The sequence below is a fragment of the Telopea speciosissima genome, chromosome 10 (genome assembly GCF_018873765.1).
Source record: "Telopea speciosissima isolate NSW1024214 ecotype Mountain lineage chromosome 10, Tspe_v1, whole genome shotgun sequence".
Taxonomy (NCBI): Eukaryota; Viridiplantae; Streptophyta; class Magnoliopsida; order Proteales; family Proteaceae; genus Telopea; species Telopea speciosissima.
The window spans coordinates 51,710,735-51,733,231 of record NC_057925.1 but is presented as its reverse complement, the minus strand read 5'-3'; the positions used below and the strand labels follow the sequence as shown (position 1 = coordinate 51,733,231).

Genomic DNA, 22,497 nt, shown 5'->3' with positions numbered 1-22,497 from the left:
TGTGAGCCCTAGGGCTAACAATGGAGTGAAATAACTCCACAATAGCCTAGCATAGAGGTTCCAATTGATCCTGGAACCCTAGTTCAAGTCTTTCCCATTTCTCAAACCCCAAAATCCAAAATAGAAAAAGAGATGTGGGATTTAATGGCTTACCTACCCTCAATATAGAAGAGCTCCACTTTGAGGGCTCCAAGAGGTGGGTTCTCAAGCCTCCAACCAAGCTTCTCCACCTTTCTTCCTCCCTTTCTCCTTCCTTCTTTCTCTCCTCCACATTCTAGGGTAGATGGGAATGATAAATGGCCAATGAATGCCCTTAGTTCTACTTAAGGTAAGTGGGAGACTTAGGGTCCATTTGGTTGGGCAAGAAATAGAATAAAAACCCATTTTTAGGCCCAACAAGTCAAATGGGTCAATAAAGTTAAATGAGTCATTAAGCCAAATGGGTTATTTCATTGGTTCTAAATAGGAAGGAAGATTATCAAAGATGGGGTCTACGTCATATGGGACCACAAGTCCTTCACACGTTTCCCAAGGCAAGTGGGACCCACAAACAATATACTTTCTACTCAACTAAAATAGTCCGACGGTTCAAACCTTGACCCGCACTTCGAGGACATCGAATGGAAGGGCAATTAAATAAAATTAAAGACTAGAACTTACTTCTCCCTCGTCATGGTTTATCACCCATGACCCCGAATAGCTTCGCCGCAGCAATGCCAAGTTCATCACTGAACGAAGTGTCCAACTGAGACGACGGTCCCAGATGCTCCCTCCTAAACTCTTCGCTTCCCGGGCTGATACTCGGAGGATAGTCGACAAAGTTACCATCGACGAACTTCCCCCACTACCGGTTGAGGAATCTTTCCTCCACAGGCAATCCTGTACAGTGGTCAATGATTTTGTAACTGGGTTTGACCATCATGAAGAACAGATCACCAACATGCATGACAGCGGTATCTACACATCACGAGAAAAAATAATAATTAATTATATTCTCGGGTGCGGGTATAACAATCGATGAGCTACATCAGCTCAGATCCAGAACTCTGCTATGTTCAAACTCAAAAGAACCAGATTTATTTCCCAAAGAAATAAATTAGTTCCCCCCTTTGCCTCGTGAAAAAAATGTTTCAACTTACTGTAACATACTCTTGAAGAGCAACTGAGTTCAAAATCCTAAAATCTTCAGTTCTCCCTCAGTCTTGTTTACATTAAAAGATGAGCAGTAGCACCACCTCCATCACTTTACCTGACATCCTATTAGACAAGCTTCCATTCTAGGCCTGTGATTCCTGCATTTAACCCATTTAGCAACCTACCTGAGCCGAAGTCGAATGTTTCCAATGGTGCGAACTGTCTACAAATTCGCTGTCCATAATTCCTTATAGCTAAAAACTCTAATAGTAAGAAAAGGTCGTACCCAATGCACAAGCAACCAGTGAAACATTTTTCCCAATAACTGAGAGAAGTATAATCAATCTGCTTCATCGTTTCCACAGAGAACCGGTGAAGCGAACATCAAATACAGATTTGAAGTCCTGCTTGCTGAAATTAAACTGTTTAATCGACTAAGGGGAACTATAATTGCTGCAATGGACTAAATAAGAGCATACTAGCATAAATGTAAAAGTTCTATAGCATTAGAATTATACAGATTGTTACATTTCTATGTTCCAGCATCATTAAAAAAATATGGACGGACAGCACATTTTTCCCTCTTCACTCCCCTTACCCTCCCCCATTCTGCAAATTTTTTTTTTTTTTTTTTTTTGAGGTGGGGAGGGGGAGGGGGAGGGGGAGGGGAGGGGGGGAGGTGAGTATTGAGAATTAAGAAAAAGGAATTATATAGGCCGCTTCTGAATCTCCTCATCAAGAACCTGAGCTAGGAGTTCTCTATCAGCATTTGGTTGGTTGTTGCATAGTATACTGTACAGTGAATGTAATTCTTCTGGACTTCCCTTCATAAAGAGGCCCCTGAGCACTGTGTCAATCCCAATGGTTGAGGGGTGATTATCAATTCCCTTGACTGCCTCTTGATTGGTGGAGTCCCCCTTGCTCTTCAGGCTGGGATCTCCGACCACGTTTCCAGATTGACAATCACGTGAATCCAGGATCTGGGGCCTGGATTTCCAGTACTCAGTAGAGACCCGGTTCCGATCAATTGCCTCTATACCCTGTAACAAAAACCATGTAATGAATCAATTTCTTGGCGTCTGAACAAGGAGATATGGTCATAAATACAGCAGATTGGGGTAGCAGCAGGATGCTTAGACACCAGGAAAAGGGAATAGAACAATTGACTGTTGTAATATATAGTGAAAATGAAATCCAATTGTTCAAAATTTCCTAAGGTTGGAAGTTCTGTGCCAAGTTCACTGAAGTTTCTTCTGCAGAACAGCTTGGAAATGTCTAAAATGATAATTCTATGAGTAAACGATCTGGTCCATTAAAAATTATTAAAAGAAAATGAAAACATCAAACTCTGCCATATAGGACATCCAAACACAAGGTATGCTGCACTTCTTTCAGAAATTGCAAACCTTGTGCCACAGAAGCCAGAGTTCAATCATTTCAAAAGGTCAAATTCAGATTGCACCTTAGCCACTAAGGTTCAATGAAAGTTGAAGGGTAACCTCCAATCCAAGATTGTCATCTAATAACTCCGCAGGGGATCTGCCCTTCATGATAAGAGAGGTTTCCCACCTGAATGATTGCCGCAGAAGAGAATCCAAACATTTCCAGGCCATCGAGACTTCCAGGGGGCTGCAATGGGGGAAGGTCCATTCGCCCCGCATTATGCTGTTTCCTTATCTCTTGATTCACTCTTTCTCTAACTAATTCCCAGCATTTAGCAGCAGAAAGATGTATGAACACCTCATTTGGGCACTGCTCCACAGTAACCTGAAAAGCCAAAAATGTGGTTGCTATTCAGGACAGATTTGTTTTATACATAGAGTGCCTATATGTTAATTGAACCATAAGAGCCTTCAAAGAAATAGGTACTAAGGGTGCATGAGAAATTATGCCGGAAAAAAACCAATAATTGGAAATTTTTAAAAAAAAATAGCGATAATAATAGTTTGGATATACTAAAAGTGGTCATGCATGGCCGTAGCAGGCCATAACAAGGTAAGGCATGAGTGAAACTACGATACATATCCATCATGCCTTGGTAATAAAGCTCATCTAGGAAGTAAAAGTCATTGTGTCAAGCTTCTACAGTTAGCAGAAAGATAATTATTAAAGGACAAAAAAGTAGATGATAGGAAAAAATATGGAAGCTTCTAAAAGTAATTGAATTCCGAGGGTGTCCCTGAGATGCTGGTCCACCAGCCCATAAGCAGATACAGTGGGAATACGTTGATACATTTAAATCTTTTTTGCATTTGTCAGGGAGCTTGGAAGGAACAGAACAACAGGTTTATCGTTCATTAAGAAACAAAATTTATATGGATAAGAAGGATCCAACAACCAAAAAAGAAAGCAGTCCTCAAACATGATGATAGTAATCATCCTGAAGGAAAGAATGAATTAATTGTTAACAGAACCCATAAAATAAATTTAAGCTTCTATACTAGCCCTTGTTGAACGGAAAAGATGATCAATTCCAAATGAGAAAGAAAGTCCCATTACCATAAAAAGAGGCCTGAAGAGTCCTGCATCAAGAATTTCTGATACATAGTGACACATTTTCATTGGATCTAGAACACTAATGTACATAACTCGACTCTTGAATCCTGCAACCAAGAGAACAGAAATATATAAAGGAAATGTATAATTCCCATTTTTGTAGTTGAAAAAAAGAACTAGGAAAAGATACATTGTTGAAGAAAAACATACCTTTGGGAAATATGGCATGGCTGCTACACCACAAATTTCCAGAAAGCACAACCCCAAATTCTAAAGGTTCAACATTGCAATTGATCCTTCGCACCACTTTTGCAATGCGAGGACCTTTATGACGAAGATATCTGTCCAGATTATTGGGGGAAGAAGATTGGCTCGCAATAACAGGCCGTGGCCTATCCATTAACATATGGTTGACAGGCAATCCCACCTTTTCATCGCTATCCCTGTTTGATTTTCCATTACCATATGGCTGTGATTGCTGAAGAGAGATCTTGGCTTTTGATACATTGCATTCTCCAGTTTCTCTGTAAGAGATAACATCCTGGATGTTTTGCCCAGAAGCTGCACTGGCAGAACCACTTTCATTGCAAGTAAGTTTCTGCAGTGTATCATTCAATTTCCCAAAGTTGTGCTCAGTTTTGCCTTTTCCAAGATCTGCAACATTAAGTGTCACTGGGCCAGAGATTTTATCATCCGTTTGCATATTAGCTAACAATTTAAAATCCCCTTCACTGATCACTGACGCATTGGTCTCAGGTATATCCAGTGCTTGATCCTTCTTGTAGTTGCAGGAACTCAGCTTATCATCACAATTTGTCAGTCTTGTAGAAACTTCCAGGTCTTTTACGATGGATTCTCCAATGGCTTTGCTTGAGAATGACCGATGCGGCTCTTCATCCTCATCATCACTGAGAAGTACAACATCACTATCTTCCATTGTAGCCAGGTGGTTCACTTTACGGGCCACTGTGGCCAAGTTGGTCAAAGGATTACCCCCGGGAATGACGGAAGAGTATGCTGGAGTGTCATGTCCACTACAAGTACCACCAGGTAACTTAGCATATGATGAGTCTTCTCCAAAGATCCCACAAGGAGTGCCAAGAACGGGACCTGAAACTAGGCCTCCTGGTTCCCTCAACTGAAAGCTTTGATCCACTGTTGCTTTTTCATGTGAGACCTGCCCTGGTGCACTTGAGTACACACCCTTAGAAGCTAACAAAGCTTCAGACGTCCTCTCTTTCTGTATTGTACAGGCATTTGAAAGGTTGTCACCAGTTTTGAGCACTGTGATCGCTGTGTTTTGTTCATGAGGTTCTTTTATGGGTGTTACTTGAAGAGTAGGTGCCTTAGTTTCTGGATATGATCCAGAAGTGGGAATGCTGGCAAAATTTACTGCATCTTGCAATTTGTGCTCTCCTTGTCTTGTTTCTTCTGAGAACTGGGATGGTTTATGGACAAGCCCTAGTACCTGCGATTTATCTTTGGAGATGAAGGAACTTAAAGCCAGTCCAAGATCTTGTTTTGCCCATCTATAAATCGCACTTAATTTTCCTTCCAAAGCTTCAACTAGGACATTTAATTCACTAATTTCATAACGGAAGAGGAAAAATTTGTCACTCCAAGCACAAGAGCAAAGCTGCTTTGCATGATTCATGCATGCATATCTGTCAGGGGAACAATGACAACCTGCCGCAGATAGGTGCAAATCATAAAGACATATGATGCATTCTCTCTCACTTGTCGCATCAAAGCTGGTGTCCATCTTTGTTGACTGTGAAGATGTGCAAAGATATTCCCTCCTTGTGCGTTCCATGTCAACACGTGCCTATGAAAAAGGGGAACTTACATTGTAAAGAAAAGTAGACCTTCCTGAGATATAACAAGTCATGCAAGGAAAGAGATTACCTTCAGCGCCTTCGCTAAGATCCCATCCTTTCCGCAGACATCTTTCCATCTCAAGTTATCCAATGTATTCTTCTTTAATAATGAAAGTTCCCACTGTGCTCTAACTGCTTCTCTGGCAGCACCAAGCAACAGCTTATCATGGGAAATAGATGTCTTTCGCCCCTGCTCACGGTATAGCTCTGTGGCATTTTGCCCATGAGGCAACCAGTCGACAGGGGCAACATTTACCGCCTCCGCACAGTTAAAACCACAATTAAATCCTGCATGATAGGCTCGAGGGAAGGTGAGAACAAACTGCCCAGGTTCCTGAACACACCTACAGACAGATACCCCCTCAGACTTTAATATGGAAGGTGACAGTTGTGTGACCTGCACCCAATGGGGAAAAAGAGACAAATAATTAGACAACTCAATTTTTAGTGAGTTGAATTCCTTCAAGACTACGCTAAGTGACAAGGGCCATGAACAGAAATGACAATAATATTTTAGTACTCTTCCTTTTTTTCTTAGGTCTGGAAGTTCAACATCCATTAGTTTCTCTTCTTTTTGCTTCTTAGGTCTGAAAGTTCATAATGCAGAATCAATCTCGAACCACGGAAAGAACCAGTGGGAGATCAATTGCAACAGGATTGATGATATAGGGACAAAGAAATCAATAACAGAAAGACTTGAGAATCCCACCTAAGACTCGATCAGAGCATCACACCAACCATGCAAAGCCTCTCACCTTGCAACTGCATCCCACAGCCCATGTTGCATCTCACAAAGAAAACAGCAGAAAGCAATTGTTTTTCCCCCCTTTTGTCTAAATTGTTGGGGGTAGGCTCTAAGGCCCAGACAATATATAAAGGATACTACTGTCTCTACAAAGTATAGGGCTTGTACCAAGTATGACCACGGATAGAGCCTTTTGGAGGGGAAGGATCCATGTAGCAGACTCCATTTAGCTGAGATTTTTCTGACTGGCTGAGCTGAGCCTCATTCCTCTTACCACCATTTTCATTTTTCATTTTATTTTCTATCTTTCATTTCCCATTTTTCAGTTTTCATTGCTCATCTCTTTTCTCATCCCTCTTTTCCCCATCTCTTCATTCTCTTCTTTGTTTAGACCTTAGTTTTCTCTACTTTGTTTTGTTTGGGTCCATGTAGCCGACCCTATTAAGTTGGGATAAGGCTGAGTTTGTCGTTGTTGTACTGCCTCTACAAAAGGAAAACAAAAAAAATAGAAAGTGTATAACAACAGTACTAAGCATGTAGTAGGGCCGCCTTGTACAAAATGGAAACTAGAAAATAGAAACTAATAAGATCCTACCTATAGTACTAAATCTCGTTTCGTTTCGGTGTTTCGGTCTGACCGAAATTTTGACTAAATTTCGTCGCAATATGGTATTTTTTCTGTGGGTGTAAAATGCCAAAAATGACCGAGATTTCCGAAATTTCCAAAACGAGAAGACCGAAATTTCCGAAATATTCGAAATATTGCATTTTTCAATTTGATGTTGCATTTCGTTTCGACTAGACCGCGATACTTGAAATTCTCAAAATCTTGACCGAGACGAAACGAGTTTTAGTACTATGCTTCCTACCACATATGTAATCAGATAGGTAGGTTTCATTTTTACAGCAACAACCTTAGAAAATAAAATTAGAAACAATATCCCCAATTTGATAAGATTCCTAATTTTACGAATCTAAAAGATATAGCAACTATAAGCTTTTTTAGTCTCCACAATTGGGCCCCACCATGTGCTGATTTTAAGGAAGGAGTATCTCCAATTTTTGTCTTACCGCAAAACCAAATCTCCTCCATGTTGGGCCCCTTTTAGGAAGTTGAATTCTGCCCATGATCAATATCAGTTCAGCATCATTCAAAAAAAAAAAAACCCACAGATACTGATCAAAGTGTTGTGAACATAGTTCTAAAACTCATCTCGACTCGGCAAGATCTCGGCTCTCGTCTCGGTTTTCTGAGAAACCGAGACGAGATGAGATCGCATACGGTACATAAAAGTGCAATATCTCGCCGAGATCTCGGATCTCGAGTCGAGATCTCAAGTTGACCCATGGAAATGACCCTTCTACTGTGTATTTACTTACCTAACTCGACAAAACTCGACATATCTCGGCGAGATCTCGGATCTCAGGTCGAGATCTCGGGTTGACCCATGAAAATGACCCATCTACTATGTATTTACTTACCTAACTCGACAGAACTCTAATATGCTTGCTGTGGAGCACTATATGCAACATTACAACAACACTATGTCATGGGAAGACTATGTGACACTAGCGAGGACTGAATACTTGATCCAAAGTCATTTTATGTGATGATAGTTGTAACACTGTTAAACAGTTTGATGTATTACTTTAACATTTCTAATTCTTATTTAAGTTGTTTAGCTATTAATTGAATGTTTTGCTTGCTTTCTATTACTAAATTATGTGTAGAGTAGGGTATTTAGTACGTCATCGCCTACCAACCTATGATCCGAATTGAAACTCAGATTTGGACTTTGTTTTTGCAAAATCTGATAGTGTCATTGTGTTTAAATGGCCTAAAATAGGCTGAATACCAAGTTTCAGACCCAAACTAGGTCTAAAACCCACCGAGTTGAGGCTTCGAGTCGGAAAAAAAAAAATGCACAAACTCGGCGAGATCTTGGTGAGATCTTGACTTGACTCGGTTTTTCCAAGGGCTGAGTTGGTACCGAGACCCGAGTTTTAGTACCTGGGTTGTGAATACACCCCCACAATGACAGCAGGTGAGGATGCCTCAGGATGTCTTCTATTAATGCACCATTAGCCTTAACAGATAGGTCAAGGTGACAGAGAACTGTTTTATGAAGGCTAAGTTTTATCCCACAAAGCTGAAGTATAATCACAGCTCCAGTTTAATCTGGGTGGGTTCAGCGATTGAAGGTGTAGTTTTGGCAGCAGCATCCTTACCAAACAACCTATGCACCCATCCAAGGAAAAGAAAAAGAAGATGAAAGGGACAAGAGAAAAGCCAAATCAACGTACGACCTTGCAATTTTTTTTTTCCCTTCACCATTTTCGAACTCCCCAGTAACTGTGGGGAAGGAGTTACCAATTGGAGGAACTCACAAATCTCAATCTCTTCACCTCCCTTCACCTGTCTTCATCCTTCTCGCTTTCCTTCACTCTCATGCCTGTCACTAAGTGATGGAAAAGATCCTGAAAAAATCACTTTGAACCTCAAAGAAAAACAAAAGGAGAGAATTCCTCATCTTGATATATTCTTTTATAGTATCATCAGGTACTTCCAGTAGCACTATATTTTTTTTATTTTACCAGCTCATACCAACATCATCTGCTTAACAAGGGATCGTCTCACCAAAAATTACCCAATTGGATCACTTTGGATGACCAAAAATACACTAATAACAAATCTTAGAAAGAAGTCCAATAATCAAATGGTTAGAATCATCCAATCAAGCTGAGCTTTATATATATAATTGCCATACAATGGACATATGTAATATAAAAACAACCTAAAACAAGGAGGATTGTCTAACGAGGGGAACAAAAAGTGAGATCAATGAAAGAAAGTTCAAGTTTAAATTTAATAAATGAAATTAACTTTTAATGGAAGAACTTCACAATGGCAAATAGCTAGAGTTAGTAAATCAAAACCCAAAAATTACACCATGCTGAATTCATTAGAAAAAGTCGAAGTCTAAATTTATGAAATGACTTTACTTTTAATGGGATAAATTAACTATATATTAAATAGGTAGGGTTAGGAAATCAAAACTCAAAAGTCAGGCAAGGATGAGTTCATGAATAGTTAATAGCAATGAATGGACTGTTGCCTGACAGAAATGAACTTGTCTCAGGCATGTTGCAGGATTGATGCACATCTATCTGAACACCACATAATGAATGTGGTCCAGGCATTATGTCCGTCAAATGATGAATCCCAGTCATTGGAAAGTATAATAGGGAAAATATCATAAGATTTCATTACTAACCAGCTTATGGAGCAAGTCGGGCTGCTCTTTGAACAAGTCAGGCAAATGCTTCTTCATAGCTGCCTCCAACTTGAAAGCATCTCTTCCTGGCACACCATACCATATTTTTGGAGCACCCCAATGATTGTAATTTAGTGAGTACAAGTGGTGGTCCTCAACATGCTGTTTCACAAAAATAAACCAGAAGATAGTTAATGTTAACAACCATCAATGTCTAATCCACTCATTTTAATTTGTTTCAGAACATTATGATTGTACCAGCCAAAGCATTTAAGCACACAAACAGTGACAAGTGTAAACAAGCAGAAAATAGAGATCGAAGAGAGGAGGAAGAAGACGGAGAAGAGAATGTGAGAGCCAAAGAAGCAGCCCTCTCATTAATGAGAGAGGACTGATAATACGATATAATATAACCAAATAGGGTACAGGGCATAAAGGGAAAGAAACAGAAAATAAAATAGAATTAGAGGGGGGAGATCTCTCGGTATTAGCACCAGAGTCTTGACGCTAATCCCGAGAGTCCTATTCTCCCTCTCTAACTCTCTAACACTCCCCCTCAAGCTGGAGTATATATATCAATCATCCCCAGCTTGTTACAAATGTAATCAACCCTCCCACCTCCAAGGGACTTAGTAAAAATATCAGCAAGTTGTTCTCCTGCCTTGACATACTTTGTAGAGATTACTCCCTGTTGAAGTTTTTCTCCCCCAAAGTGACAGTCTACCTCAATGTATTTAGTTCTTTCATGGAATACGGAGTTTGAGACAATATGTATTGCAGCCTTGTTGTCACACCACAAGTGCATCGGCAAAAAGTTCTCAAACCCAAGTTCAGTCAACAACATTTTTAACCACACCAGTTCACAAGTAGCATGTGCCATGGCTCGATACTCTGACTCTGCACTTGATCTAGCCACTACACTTTGTTTCTTACTCTTCCATGAGACAAGGTTACCACCCACGAATATACAGTAACCTGTAGTTGATCTCCGATCAATCGGTGATCCAGCCCAATCTGCATCAGAGAATCCTTCAACTCGTGTATGTCCATGATCAGCATACACTAACCCACGCCCTGGAGCCTTCTTGAGATACCTCAAAATCGGAATGACAGCATCCCAATGAGGGGTCCTAGGAGAGGACATAAACTGACTCACAACACTGACTAGAAATGAGATATCAAGCCGAGTAAATGTCAAATAATTTAGCTTTCCAACTAACCTTTTATATTGCTCTGGATCATCAAGAGCGTCTCCCTCATCGGTAGCAAGTTTGACATTGGGATCCATTGGGTAATAAAGAGGTTTACACCCTAGCATCCCGGAGAGTGTATTTCCATTGTGATAAAGATATTCCCTTCCTAGATTGAGCCACTTCAACTCCTAGGAAATAATTCAATTTTCCCAAATCCTTAGTTTGAAATCTCTGTTATAGATGAGTTTTCAAACTAATAATGCCTGTAGAATCCTCTCCAGTAATCACGATGTCATCAACATATACAATCAAAAAGATCCTGCTGGCACTAGCCTTGCAATAGAAAAGAGAGTAGTCACTATTGCATCGTGACAAACCAAACTCAAGCACTACCTCTGTAAAGCGGTCAAACCAGGCCCTCGGAGACTGTTTCAGTCCATACAATGATTTCTTCAATTTGCAAACTAACCCAGACTCCCCCTAAGTAACAAACTCAGGCGGTTGCTCCATATACACCTCCTCCTGCAAATCACCATGGAGGAAAGCATTCTTGACATCCAGCTAATGCATAAGCCACTGATGAGAGGCGACAATAGAGATCAGGATACAAACAGAGAATAGCTTGGCAATCGGAGAGAATGTATCCAAGTAATCGACACCATACACCTATGCATAGCCCTTGGCCACTAAGCGAGCTTTCAGACAAGCAAGAGAGCCATCAGCATTAACCTTGACCACATAGACCCAACGACAACCAATGACAGACTTCCCAGGGGGCAATAGAACAAGATCCCAAGTATAGTTATGCTCCAAAGCCGGTAATTCTTCTTCCATAGCTGTCCTCTAGCTAGAAATAGATAATGTTCTGTAATTGTCTTAGGAATAGGATGAGACGCAATAGTGGAAAGACAAGTTTGAAAGGTAGAAGATAAACCAGAATAAGAAACATGAGAAGATAAAGGGTGCTGAGCACATTGACGTTTACTTTTCCGATGAGCAATAGGCTGGTCCAAGTCAGAAAAAATGGGGGTGGAGGTAGGATCAACAGGTGGCAAAGACGTAGCAGGTGGAGAGTCAAAGGGGGCAGCAACTTCTTCCCTTGGACGACGGCGGTAAATATTAATAATCGGAAGCTTCAAAGGAGGCTGAAAAGGAAACTGATCAACAGGAGGCTGGAAAGGAGGTTGAATAACACAAAGAGGAATATCCTCATCCAATGAAGGATCCACAACAGGCTCATCCACATAGGACTGAGACTCAAAGAAAGAAACATCAGCCATAATATAATACTTACAAAGAACAGGAGAATAACACCGATACCCCTTTTAAACCATAGTTATCAAGGCGGGAAGGTGACCATGGCGTTTTAGAGGGCCAAAAAGCAAGGCGACTAAGGAATCTGGACGCCATGGCGACGCCTTGATAACTATGTTCATGAGAATAACCCACAAAAATGTATTTAATAGCTTTAAGATCTAACTTAGATAACCCCAGTGTATGGTCTCGAATAAAGCTGACACACCCAAAGACACGTGGTGGCAAAGGAAAGAGAGATTCCGAAGGAAAAAAGCAAAGCATGAGGAATGCCACCACCTAAAAGAGAAGAAGGCATACGATTAATAAGGTAACATGCAGTTAACACTACATCAGCCAGAAAGATTTGTCAACTTTCATTTCAAAGAGAAGGGACCGAGTCACTTCCATCAAGTGACGATTCTCCCTTTCTGCCACACCATTTTGTTGGGGTGTGTTAGAACAAGAAGATTGATGAATGATCCCACGAGTGGTCATAAAGTCAGTAAATGGGGCAAAAAAATTCTCGTGCATTATCACTACGCAAAATTTTAACATAACAGCCAAATTGATTCTTAATTTCAGCAATGAATGAGGCAAAGCTGGAAAACAATTCAGACCGACATTTCATTAAATACAACCAAGTAACACGAGAATAGTCAGATGGAAAACAATTCAGACCGACATTTCATTAAATACAACCAAGTAACACGAGAATAGTCATCAACAAAAGTGCCAAAATATTTAAAGCACAGTGTGGACATTACACGACAAGGACCCACACATCAGAATGAACTAAAGAAAAAGGATGTGTGGCCATATATTGACACGAGGGGGATAACTCACATGGTGGAGCTGCCCAAACTGACACGACTCACAATTTAAAACTGAAAGGGAACGACAACTAGGAAAAAGTTTCTGCAAACTCTGTAAGGACGGATGACCAAGTCGACATTGGATCAGATGAGGGGAGGTTGTGCTTGAACAAGCAACCAAGGATGTATCCTCAAGAAGATATAGCCCCCCAGAGACTGCCTCTACCAATCTTTTCTTCGTCTGCAAATCCTAAAATATACAAGAATCAGGGAAAAAGGCTATGGAACAGTTGTAGGTATTGGTGCATTGACTCACAGACAATAGATTAAAAGGAAACTTGGGCAAATACAAGACAGAAGATAATGACAAAGAAGAAGTGGGCTGAACAATACCAGTGCCTCTAACTGTAGCAAAGGAACCGTCAGCAAGAGTAACACTGGAATTTGAGATTTGTAAAGAGAAAAAGATACCTGAGGTTCCAGACATATGGTCTCAGGCCCCTGAATTGATAATCCAAGGCCTAGAGGTGGAGAGACACGTAGTGGTATTACCTGTCTGAATAAAAGTAGTAGTGGAAGAATGTCCTGAGAGGCCTTTCCTTGGCTGTATCGAGCATATTCCTCCTCCGTCATGGTCAAAGTCACACGGTGATCCTCCATAGGTACAAATGAGGTTGCTGGTTCAACACTAGCAGTGTTGGCTACCTTGGACTATGGGGGTTTGCCATGTAATTTCCAACAAAAACATTGAATATGGCCAGGTCTGCCACAATGGTGGCAAGTCCTCACAGTACCAGACTAATCAGATGAATCATGAGTACTAACAAGTATTGCAGCAAGGGGAACTTTAGTAGGCTGACGGCCCCCACTGCGACCACTACTCACAAAGGCAGTACTATCACCAAAAGAAGCTCGAGTTGTGTCACGAGACACACGGAGAACTCGAGAAAAGGTATCTACAAGAGATGGGACTGTAACACCTCCAAGGATTTGAGATCGAACAGATTCGAACTCTGGGCCTACGCTGCCCAAGAAACCCATAACCGCCAACTACTCACGTTGTTGTTGCATTTGTGTCACATCATATGTAATGGGCAACAAGGCATTCAGTTCTTCATACATCCTCTTAAAGTCGGCAAAATGTTGGGTAAGAGGACGACCCTTCCGATCAAACCGATAAAACTCTTAAGACAACTCATAAATCCTGGAGAGATTGTTGTGTCCAGAGTACAAACCAGCCAGATAATCCCATAGGCTTTTAACAGTATCAATGTCAGTCACAAGATCTACGACATTGCCATCCATAGAGTTCAACATCTGGCCCAATAAACGAGCATCAGTAACCTCCCAAGTAGTAGCATCAATGCTATCAGGTTTTTGCCCAGTCAAGTGATGCTTCTCACCCCTTCCTGTGAGAACCAAGGACACAATCTTGTGCCATTGCTGAAAATTCTAACTACCCTCTAACTTCTTAGAGGTCAGAAAATTTGGTGATGAGGACACCACCTCAGTCACAATCTTGGTATCCTTCGATGTCTCTCCCATGAATGCCACCAAGAAATAGGCCCAAAGGAACACAACCAAAAACAGCAACAGTCCTCAACCAAGATAACTTCACGTAATCAAGTAACTAATCACCCCAATAAGCTTCAACACTCAAACAGTCCAATGGGACTCAATAAACAATCACCGAAAAATAATAGCAACAAGGAAGCTCAATCAAAAGATCCATACAACCACAGCCAAAAAAGCCACAAAAAAGAGTCAGGAAAATCGATCAACAAATGCTGTTCCTCCAACAAACCACAGTCGAATCATAAAAATCAATCCCTCAATCCAGTTGCATAATACCCAGCAATATAATGCATGTAACCGATCCACCGTGATTCAAAACATAACCAGAAAAACAGAGAAGGACATCGAACCTGATCTTAGAGTGATATGATGTCTCTAATCCATCACAGGATAGAAGATAAACTCAGAAAATCTGGGGGAAAACACCCCCTGCTGCAGAAGAGAGACCGAGAACCCTGTGTAGTCGATTACACTTTCACCTTCTTGCCGTGGGATTGAAGAGGAGGATGGAGAACTGAGCGGAATAGCGTGAACTTGTAACCAGGAATCAAAATACCTCTGATACCATGTAAACAAGCAGAAAATAGAGATGGAAGAGAGGAAGAAGAAGAAGGAGAAGAGAATGTGACAGTCAAAGAAGCAGCCCTCTCGTTAATGAGAGAGGACTGATAATACAATATAATATAACCAAATAGGGTACAGGGGCATAAAGAGAAAGAAACGGAAAATAAAATATAATAGAGGGAGGAGATCTCTCGGTATTGCGCCAGAGTCCTGATGCTAATCCTGAGAGTCCTATTCTCCCTCTCTAACTCTCTAACAACAAGAAATATATGTCAAAGGATGCAGTTATGCAAAAATAATAAATAACGAACCATCAGTCATCCCATAATTCCATGGAAGTGTTGACGAGATAAGAGCCTTTCAGTCCCTTCACAATTATCAGAAGCATATTCCTACATACAATAATAGTTCTCCCAGCAACAAGGCGATCCAAGGTAGTGGCGGAGGGAAAAAACCAAGGCAACAGACAACTATGCATACAACCATGGGACTAGAACACCAAAAGTATCACTGGGTCATTCAGTAAATAAAAGAAAGGGCGTACACAGTGCACGAGGCTCCTGCCACTGCGGGGTCTAGGAAGGGTTATAATGTACGCAGCCTTACCCCAGCCATCAATGTCTAATCCACTCATCTTAATTTGTTTTAGAACATTATGATTGTCCCAGCCAAAGCATTTAAGCATACAAACAGTGACAAGAAAAAATATGTCAAAAGGATGCAGTTATGCAAAAAATAAATAAATAAATAAGGAACCATCACTTCATCAGTCATCCCATAATTCCATGGAAGTGCTGAGGAGATAAGAGCCTTTCAGTCCCTTAACAATCATCAGAAGCATATTCCTACATACAATCATAGTTGTCCCGGCAACAAGGCGATCCAAGGCAGTGGCGGAGGAAAAAAACCAAGGCGACAGACAACTATGCATACAACCATGGGACTAGAACACCAAAAGTATCACTGGGTCATTCAAAGTAAATAACAGAAAGGGCGTACCCAGTGCACGAGGCTCCTGCCACTGCGGGGTCTGGGGAGGGTCATAATGTACGCAGCCTTACCCCTGCTTTCGCAGAGAGGCTGTTTCCAGACTTGAACCCGTGACCACTTGGTCACAATGGAGCAACCTTACCGTTGCACCAAGGCCCACCCTCCATTCAAAGTAAATAAATAAATGGCTTTTTGAATCTTACCCAACAAAATGATGAAAAGCACATCCCAATGTACAACCATGGAACTAGAACGCCTGAAATATCACTGCTTTCAAAAGAGAGAACAGACCCCGGGAGCCTAGGGAAATTGTTCAAGTTCCAGCCTGACTTTGAATATTGGTCCTCACAATAAGGGGACACCTTTGGGAACCCACTGCCAAATACTTTAGTTTCCAGATCAGCCCCATATAGAACCTACAAAAACAGATCAGCATAATAAAAAGCTGCCTGGAGAATAACCCCTAAATTAAAAAAGGTGAAAAGTTTCCCAATATGTCTTTTTAAACTCTCCTATCATACCTCAATCTCTTCAGTTGGCTTCTCAACCATCCGCCAATACTCACCCTCAATATCTTTAACTGAAGGTTCCTGCTGCTTTTGAAGCATGCTTTGATTAGCCCCTGAACCTGTATCGATGTCAAGCTTCCGAAAATATTGCCCCCTGAAATCATCTGCAAATTTCTGAAAAGCTCCAAGACTGAATTGTGGACCAGGTTCAAAACCAAATGTCTCTCCCTCATAGCATCCAACTTTTTCAGGATCCATGCCATCTCCGTTAACAATTCCAGAATCCACCCCCATTTTCAGACATCTTCTCCTTTTCCTCTTCATATGATGAGAAATTCTAGACATCCTTTTCACTGAACCCCGATTTTGAAGCTTGTCAACCCGCTGGATACGGGTGGCAAATTTAGAACCTTCCCATAGATTCTTGTCCTTCAGGGGGCAAGGAGGTTTCCAGGAAGGAGGAGGAACAATGCGGCAAATTCCATATGGCTCTGCTCTTGGATGTATACTCGCAATATACTTTAGTGTATCTTTGAATTCCTGGAATAGAATTTCAAAACTCCTTCAAGATCTTTCTCCTCCCAACTAAACGCTCTTTGGGGGGGGGGGTGGAATCCAAATGCATAAAATTGGAAATTATGTGGAAAGAAAGACCTCTTCAGTTGGGTAGAATACAGGTGCCTCCCCCAGAACAGGCCTGCGTGCATCTTCAGGACGCCACCTTGCTATAACCTGTCCATACACCATATCCTATTAGCTACAAAAAGTGCTGACCTGGAGGTCCGGGACATCAAAATATCACACAAGTGCACAAAACCAGGAATTTGTTGAGTCATGTACTTAGAAACCCAACCTTTTGGCAGTTAGTACACTCTAAACATCCACGGATAACACCTTTAGGAAGGACAGGTCTTGGAGGATAATCCTGCATTAGAAATGGAATATCAATAACAAATGAGAAATACAGTAGTAGGGAAATCCAAACACGGAACCACCGTTTAATATCCTGAAATCAGGGTTCAGTAAAGCAATAACAAGAATGATAATCAACCTGTTCAGAGTCAGACTCCTCCTCTGAGCTGTTTTCAAATTGACTGTAGTTTATCCATGGCCGACGCCTAAGAGTCCTAGGAATCTTCAAATCATCACTAACGTCACCCTTGGTGTCCAACTTAGCTGGCTGCGGTTCAGATGCAATGGAAGATTCCAAGTAACTCATCATGATTTCACTATCTTCTACCCTCTTTAAGGTGAAGGATGTAAGTGACACAAAACCAGGTGGAACAGACGACTCAACGTTTTCTTCTCTAATTTGAGCTCTTATGCATTCTGTCCCCATCAATACTGCAAGCCACAAGAGATATGTAAGCATCAAATAAATCCATAAATATTAATTTTGAGTCCAAATAACTCTTAACAACAAAAGTATTCAATCCAACATCAACATTCTGGGATGATATTGATGTAGATTAGGATTTGTGAACCTTACCATGCAAACATATGAAAGTGTGGAGTAGGCAATTTGCCCATCAACCACTGAGTGTCTTTAAAGTTGTCTCAGGAGAAGCAGCTATAAGTTAGAGCCCAGTTAAAAGGATACCTCTATCCAAAATATCACCAAGAATGGGCAACAGTTTATCTGCACCAAATGCAATAAAAAAGAATGATCTTAGGAAAAGAACATGAATCTACCAGCAGGAGGGCTTAAAACGATATGCCAAGATTAACATGATTTCAAACTTAAGAACAGAAGGACAAGAATAGTTGTAGACTTTCAATTATTCTCGTGACTAGATTAAGATGGCTAGGAGATGGTCCAATAGCCCCATATCTTTCTCCTGAGTTTCTCCTTTCTAACCTTAGACATCTCAATTTAGAGCTGGGTCTTAATCTTGCAGTCTTTGCCCCACATTTTGTTTAACTTGACTGGACAAGTGATACAATCTGATCAAAAAGCTAAATCCATCCACTAAAGTGTGTTAATACGGTAAAGAAAGGAGGTGCTCGATCAGCTTCCATTCCAGAGCATATATGAAAAAAAATGATTTAGGCAATGTTCATGTAATGTGGGAAAAATTCAGCCATTAAAATAACTTCCAGACCTAGAATTCTAAGATAGACCACATGAAGTTCAAGCTCAGATATAAGGTTCATTCAGATGGTTCCATCTAATAACAGGAAGAGATAGAGATTCTTTTCTATGTTGTTCAGAATATTAATGCCAGAACAGATCTCAACTCTTTTTGTTCCTACATAGGCTTGTAACTTGAACGATATTTTTATGTTCAGAATTCCCTGATTCCATAAATGCACTGATCTGCGAAACATAACCATAACGGCTTCCAATCAAAATTGTCTGGTATGTTCATTAGTCAGGCACACAGATGTTAAGTTGATGGTTCCAATCATTCACATCTCACAATTTGTGATTCATATTTAATCGATTTGCTATTGAATCCAAAAACCTAGTTTCAGTGCCACAAGTATTTTCTAAATACAAGAAATTGATTCATTAGGTTTGGAAGTTAAGTCCACTATATGTAAACCAGACATATTTAAGGATCTGGTTTATGCAATACATGAATTTCATCAGTTCAGTTCATTACTTATAGTTCTTGATGAGAGAGATTAGGAATGGACAAGTATAACAAGCAGACTCAAAGAGTCAATGGCTTGATTGGCAACTTAGAGACAACTCCCTCACTGAAAAATGAAACAACAGTTTCACCTCCATTTTAGTAGGAGCAACATACAATTAAGGACACTTCCATTCTACAGCCAACAAATATTCTGAATCCTCAGATATCAAAACATAAATTCAATGCAAATTACATAATTGAAGACGTTAACCCATATTATTTCATAGCATATCCTTTTTATATCTTAACTCAAGGACTAACCAACACAATAACCTAAAAAATAAAGTTTTTGAACCTCGAAATTCAAAAGAATTTAAATCTTAGACCCCAACAAACCTTCAGATATAAATCTGCATCCAGTAAGTTCTTTCTAACACATCAGATTCAAAATTGCAAACCCTTTCTGATCTTGATTTGATCAATACTATAGAAATCCTTTAACCCTGTAACCCAGATTAACTTCTATATCACTGAATCCCTTGCATTTAATCCTAAAACTCTTAATTTCATCAAAGAAAATAAAAATCCATACCAGTTATGATAAAAAAAAAAAAAATTTAAATTAAAAAAAAGGTCAAAAGATCCACAAGGGCTCATGGACTTACACAATATAGATTGAATTCCTTGCCCTGGCCAGCAGCTCAAACTTCATTGACTACTATACTCCACATGTCCAAGAAACAACTAGCATCGAGTAAACTCAGAAGAAACTAAATCCAGGAAAACCTATTAAAAAAGATAAAAGGGAAAATAATTCAGAAACTTAAAGAGGATCTGACGCTGTAGCAGATACCCTCATGCAGTAGACACCCAAACCGATGATCTTACAGAAAAAAATAATAATAATAAAAATCTGGTTTCAAATTTTCATGGATTCCCTTCAAACAACAGAGGGGAGAGACGACCGCATTACCCTTTTCCCTGAAAAACCAGTTTCACTTGTAACATCAAGAATTTCATCAACCAAAGCAACAACAACCCTAAATTTGAAGAGGTGGGGAAAATAAAACGCAGAAACCAAACGAAACAAGGGAACTATGAAACATACTGATAAACAAAGTAGTTATTTCACCCAAAAAAGGAAAAATAAGATTTACAAAAAAAATCTTTCCAAACCCTAACCCTAACCAAATATCAATAAAGATAAACGAGCAACGTATAACCAATTGATCACAAACAACCATGAGACAGCCCATAATCTCCCGGGTAAAACCAGATAAAAATAAAAATTAATACTAATAAATTTCATTTCGTAACCTTCGATGGGATGATACGTTTGCATAAAACGGCGAGTAATTGGTGAGATTTTGGAATTTCATCTTGAGATATTATAAGGTTCAAGAACACCCACGAGAAAAAGGAACCCATAGTGGCACCAATATTACCTAACAAAAACGCAATAAAAAAATGGAAAATTATTTTTTTGTGAAATATTTGACAAATACCAAAAAAAAAAAACATTACAGTAAATATGTAAAAATTTCAAAATACAAAGATTATACATGTTCTTTTGGTGGAAAAAAATCGTACATGTTGATTTTTATAATTAATATACAAGTGGAAAATTACTATATTTATGTGAAGAATTGAACAAATACAAGCAAATTATAATTAAAAATTCATAAAAATATATAAAAAAGTAAGACATAAAGTTACCTACTATACAATATATAATTTAGTAGAACATGAACTTGAAAAAGGAGCAGGAAAAAAAAAAGAATATGCACTCAACAGTATAAAATATCATCCATTCATCCAACATATACAAAAATAATGGTACTACAAAGTACAATGTCTCCCATCCCAAGAGGACAAATTACCCTCAAATTGTCATCATTAATAATCTCGCAATAACATTAGGCATCAGCTTGTAATCTGCAACAACAATTAGAATAGGAGTTCATTTTTGTCACCAAAAATCAAGCCTATTAAAATTGTACTATAAAATAAAAAAAGGCATGTAATGTAAAGAATTTTGAAATTATATATACCACGGTCCATCGTATAGATGACTGTCAATGTCATCATCAATCCGTCGACTAGGTATTGCTGTAGGAGTTCTACTGGAGTGGGCTCTCAGAACTGCTTGAGGTAGGATGGGATGCCACTCTACTACTACCATGTGACTGGTAACTTGACTCAGACGACTAAGCAAAGTGTGGTGGATAGATAAATTGAGTTGGATACATCGACATAGGTGGATACTCGAAAAATCCATAGCATTGTGTATGTGTAGAGTCTGGTGGAAGTGTCTTAGATCCAAACTACCCAATATATGGAATACATCTGTGTCTTTGCTTCTCAACATATCATCTATGCACGTCATCGAATATACGTGGTCTTCTCACCATATGTCTCTCCTGCAACCCATTGAGGACATGCATGTGTATCTGAAGTATCAACATTTGTCTCCTCTTCTACATCCTCATCACATCCCCACCATCGTGATAAGAAGAATCCATCGGTGTCTCCTCAGAATCAAGCTCTAGTTCCTCCTCTATCGGTAACTCTGAATCCTCCTCTATCAGTGAGGCTACTCACTTACCCCAACAATGGAGTGATAGTAATCTCGTAGTCCGAGCTCCAATGTTGCATCAATTGTCAACGCCTATATATACCACTATCACTACCACCACTCGGGATGACCTAAATGTACATACCAAATAGCCTCCACGCCAACTATTGTCTGTACGACCTCCAACACTAGTATTGATGGGGACAAAATGGTAAGAGTTCAAATTAGAGAAGAAAACATTGAGTTATCTGTTCCACATGGTTTTGTGTCCCTTGCATCCTTCACCTTAAAGAGGGCAGAAGATAGTGAAATCATGATGAGTTGCTTGGAGTCTTCCATTGCATTTGAACCGCAGCCAACTTAGTTGGACACCAAGGGCAACGTTAGTGATGATTTGAAGATTCCAAGGACTCTTAGTTGTAGGCCATAGATAAATTACAATCGATTCGAGAATTGTATAAATTAAAATGAGAGAAAAAAAAGGAAAATTAAATTTCTTTTGTGAAATATTGGGAAAAATTCCAAATTTTACATTCAATGTGTAAATTTTATTTAATTTTTTTTTAAATACAAAGATTATGTTAATCAAAAGAATATTTAAAATCATACATGTTGATTTTTATAATTAAAATACAAATGGAAACTTCATATATTTTTGTGAAATACAAGCAAATTGTAATCAAAATATAAATATTTCTAAAAATTCATAAGAATATATTAATAAAAAGTAAGACATAAAGTTACCTACTTGCATACAACATGTAGTTTAATAGAATGTGAACTTGAAAAAGTAGTGGAAAAAGAAAAAGAAATATGCAATCAAGAGAATAGAACATCGTACATTCATCCCACAAGTACAAAAATAATGATACTATAA

General features: G+C 39.5%; 1 protein-coding gene across 2 annotated transcripts; it reads right to left on the bottom strand.

The window, feature by feature from the left end:
* Positions 1-1,183: 1,183 nt before the first annotated feature.
* Positions 1,184-19,927, bottom strand: LOC122642370 (lysine-specific demethylase JMJ703-like). 2 transcript variants are annotated; one of them, XM_043835811.1, is made up of 14 exons: positions 19,711-19,927; positions 17,956-18,105; positions 17,512-17,810; positions 17,320-17,394; positions 17,121-17,198; positions 16,479-17,006; positions 16,161-16,373; positions 9,528-9,689; positions 5,536-5,904; positions 3,841-5,455; positions 3,634-3,737; positions 2,704-2,901; positions 1,846-2,174; positions 1,184-1,292 (listed from the first exon to the last, which is right to left on the bottom strand). In XM_043835811.1, the coding sequence occupies exons 3-14, from the start codon at positions 17,803-17,805 to the stop codon at positions 1,241-1,243; spliced, it is 4,017 nt and encodes a 1,338-aa protein (XP_043691746.1). In that variant the 5' UTR covers positions 17,806-17,810; positions 17,956-18,105; positions 19,711-19,927; the 3' UTR covers positions 1,184-1,240. The 2 variants fall into 2 exon arrangements, with proteins under 2 accessions (XP_043691746.1, XP_043691747.1); XM_043835812.1 differs by having other exon boundaries at positions 1,226-1,292; positions 17,320-17,391; positions 17,518-17,810.
* Between the last annotated feature and the right edge of the window lie 2,570 nt (positions 19,928-22,497).